Source organism: Montipora foliosa, chromosome 1, assembly GCF_036669935.1.
Source record: "Montipora foliosa isolate CH-2021 chromosome 1, ASM3666993v2, whole genome shotgun sequence".
Lineage (NCBI taxonomy): Eukaryota > Metazoa > Cnidaria > Anthozoa > Scleractinia > Acroporidae > Montipora > Montipora foliosa.
The window spans coordinates 50,434,855-50,437,537 of NC_090869.1; the positions used below are offsets into that span (position 1 = coordinate 50,434,855).

The 2,683-nt window shown below is 41.4% G+C and overlaps 1 protein-coding gene across 4 annotated transcripts in view; it reads right to left on the reverse strand.

The window, feature by feature from the left end:
- Nucleotides 1-733: 733 nt before the first annotated feature.
- The window catches only part of LOC138000460 (organic cation/carnitine transporter 2-like), a 40,360-nt gene continuing 38,410 nt past the window's right edge, over nt 734-2,683 (reverse strand). For all 4 annotated transcript variants that reach the window (XM_068846919.1, XM_068846903.1, XM_068846926.1 and 1 more), the window contains one exon: nt 734-1,395. In XM_068846919.1, coding sequence (XP_068703020.1) covers nt 1,186-1,395 — 210 coding nt within the window. In that variant the 3' untranslated portion in view covers nt 734-1,185. The remainder of the gene's footprint in view (nt 1,396-2,683) is intronic.

Here is a 2,683-nt window from a genome sequence, read left to right on the forward strand (position 1 = left end):
TAAACAATAGAACGGCTGTCAACTCATCCTTCAAGAATTGAGCTCTATTATCATGCAAACGTTTTCTTTTGTTTAGGTGGAAAAACAGGGTTACTGATTACGTGAGTGAAAACACTATCTATCATCTGGTATCCAACGCGGGCTCATGGAATAATTGTCAATTAGACACCGTCACAATAGGCCATTGGCAACGCATTGCACCTTTTAATCATTTCATGTCTTTGTATAAACTGAGGCGCATGACTAATTTGTAGAGCCCGCAGGACTAATTTGTAGAGCCCGCAGACACATTGTCAATTCAGGACCTACAAGGTCGTAGGTTCGAATCCTGCCTAAGACTGATTTTTTTAGTTGTCTTTTCGCCCGTTGCATGACAAGCGACTTGTATTCTATCCTTCCCACGGGCGCATTTCTCCTTTGCATCATTTCATGCATAAGCAATATTTTTTTGATGAAATAGAAGTTTTTAGCTGCACTATGACTGTTTCATGATGTTTGTTTTTCACATGCATAACAGGATCATTCTGCACGATATTTATTTTAAAACCTCTGCGCTGTATTACTCGACATTAGTAACAGCACCCATAGCTCGAGGCGGACTTAACGAGTTAATAATTAGCTCATGAATGACGTTTGCATAAACAGGCATTGCATTCTGAATCGAATGTGTCTTTGGCGTCATTTTCTACTCGCTGCAGTTTACTGGTGCTTTAAACTCGACAATATGACAAAGTAGAAGCGAAGTGTCTTTTTTAATGACAGGGGCTTTTGCAAATCTCTTTAGTTATCAATTCTAATTGTGCGGTTTTACTGTATCAATGAATCACTGTCTTGTCTTTACAACATGAAAGCATTTTTCTCATTATTTTCAGGGTCTATGCCATTTTTGTTCACGGCGCTTTCTAGCTCATTCCAATCCTCTTGTTCTTTGGTCACTAAATCTTCCACGGTGGGCTGATTGTAAGTCTCCGGTAAGGTAATACTAACTGGTGCTTTGAACTCGACAATATCCAAAATTACTGCCTTAAATTTAGCCGGCAAATAGTCTAGCAAAAAACATTTTCAAAAATTATGACAAAGTAGAGGCGACATAAATTTTGTTAATGACAGTGGCTTTTTCCAATCTCTTTAGTTATCAAATCTAATTGTGCGGTTTTACTCTATCAAGGAATCACTGTCTTGTCTTTACATAAGAGCATTTTTCTCATTATTATCAGGGTCTATGCCCTTTTTGTTGTCGACGCTCTCTAACTCATCACCATCCTCTTGTTCTTTGGTCACTAAATCTTCCAAGGTGGGCTGATTGTAAGTCTCCGGTAAGGTCATGCTAACAACGGCAGCCGCCACAGCGAGGCCTGCCATGATTCCATAAGGCAGGAAACGGTGAACTGTCAGCTGTTGAGAAGAAGAGAATCCGTTGAAAAACGGATATATGATGCCTAAATTGAACTGTGATAGACTTATTATTAGAAACCCAATCAAAACTCAAAGGACACTAAGAATTTCCTTGCACTTGAACTGTACATACAAACATACAACAACAAAAACAACAACAACAACAACAACAATTACAACTGTTTGTAATCCCAGCTGGCCGGAGGCACACCAGTTGGCCATTTACAAGTGCAGCCGAGAAGTTGAACCATAGACAACCAGGATCAAATTTAAACGAGTGGTCAGAACAGGTCTCGAACCCCGGATCTCCGGATCTCAAGGGAAGGGGACTAACCACTGGGCCGCACTGGCTGCCTCCCCTACTGTCTAGATTAGCCCAAGGGACCCAGACGCAAAGTTGAGTAATCCCTTAGGTAAGGCCTACATGGCTCCACCCCGGGTATTGATTCTTGGCTACTACTTTATCCGCCGTTTAAAGGACTTTATTAATTGCCTCTCGTCCCGACGTTAACGCCAATTTTCTCACGATTTCCTAAGACTGCGAAATTATTGTTTATCGAGAATCGAGCCCTACGTATAATAAATGCGTTCGCAATTTAGTCAAATACTTGAAGGTACTGCTAGCGCCACTCCCGTACTCTTTTTTATTGGAGGCACAGGGGTTTTTGGAATACCAAGGTTAGCCTAACGATGGCGATCATTTAAACTCGCGCGGCCATTATCGACTTTTTAGGAGCCTCAGAATGGCCGTTTTAAGATGCCTGCATTCCTTACACATTGAAGGCATTTAACCAATCATAATCTCTCATTAGTGAGAGTATTTTCTGTTTATTTGCCAGTTCCTTGCGGTTTATGTTCACCAAGCCGATGAATATTTGTTTAGTGAATCAGCCCTCAGTTGGAATTACACGTTGCTGACTTCAGATTTCCATGTATCACCAAACTAGTGGGACCACTTGCAAAGTGTACGGCTTTCTCTGCTTAGCAATATTTTATATCAAGGCCGGGGAAAAGTGTCGACATAAACTTTATTAGTATATACTAAAACAGTGGATAGCGTTGAACGCGGGCACTGATTGGCTCGTCAAACTCCGAATATCCTGTGCTATTCACCTCGGAGCAACTCGGGAAAAAATGGCGTCCCGATTTGCATCCGTGACAAGTGAAGAAAACATCCAAATTAATTTCTTATGCTGTATATTATTTCACTGTATATTCACCTCGGTGTCGGTGGCTAGCGTTGGATATTTACCTCGCCGCTTCGCGGCTCGGTAAATATCCACCGCTA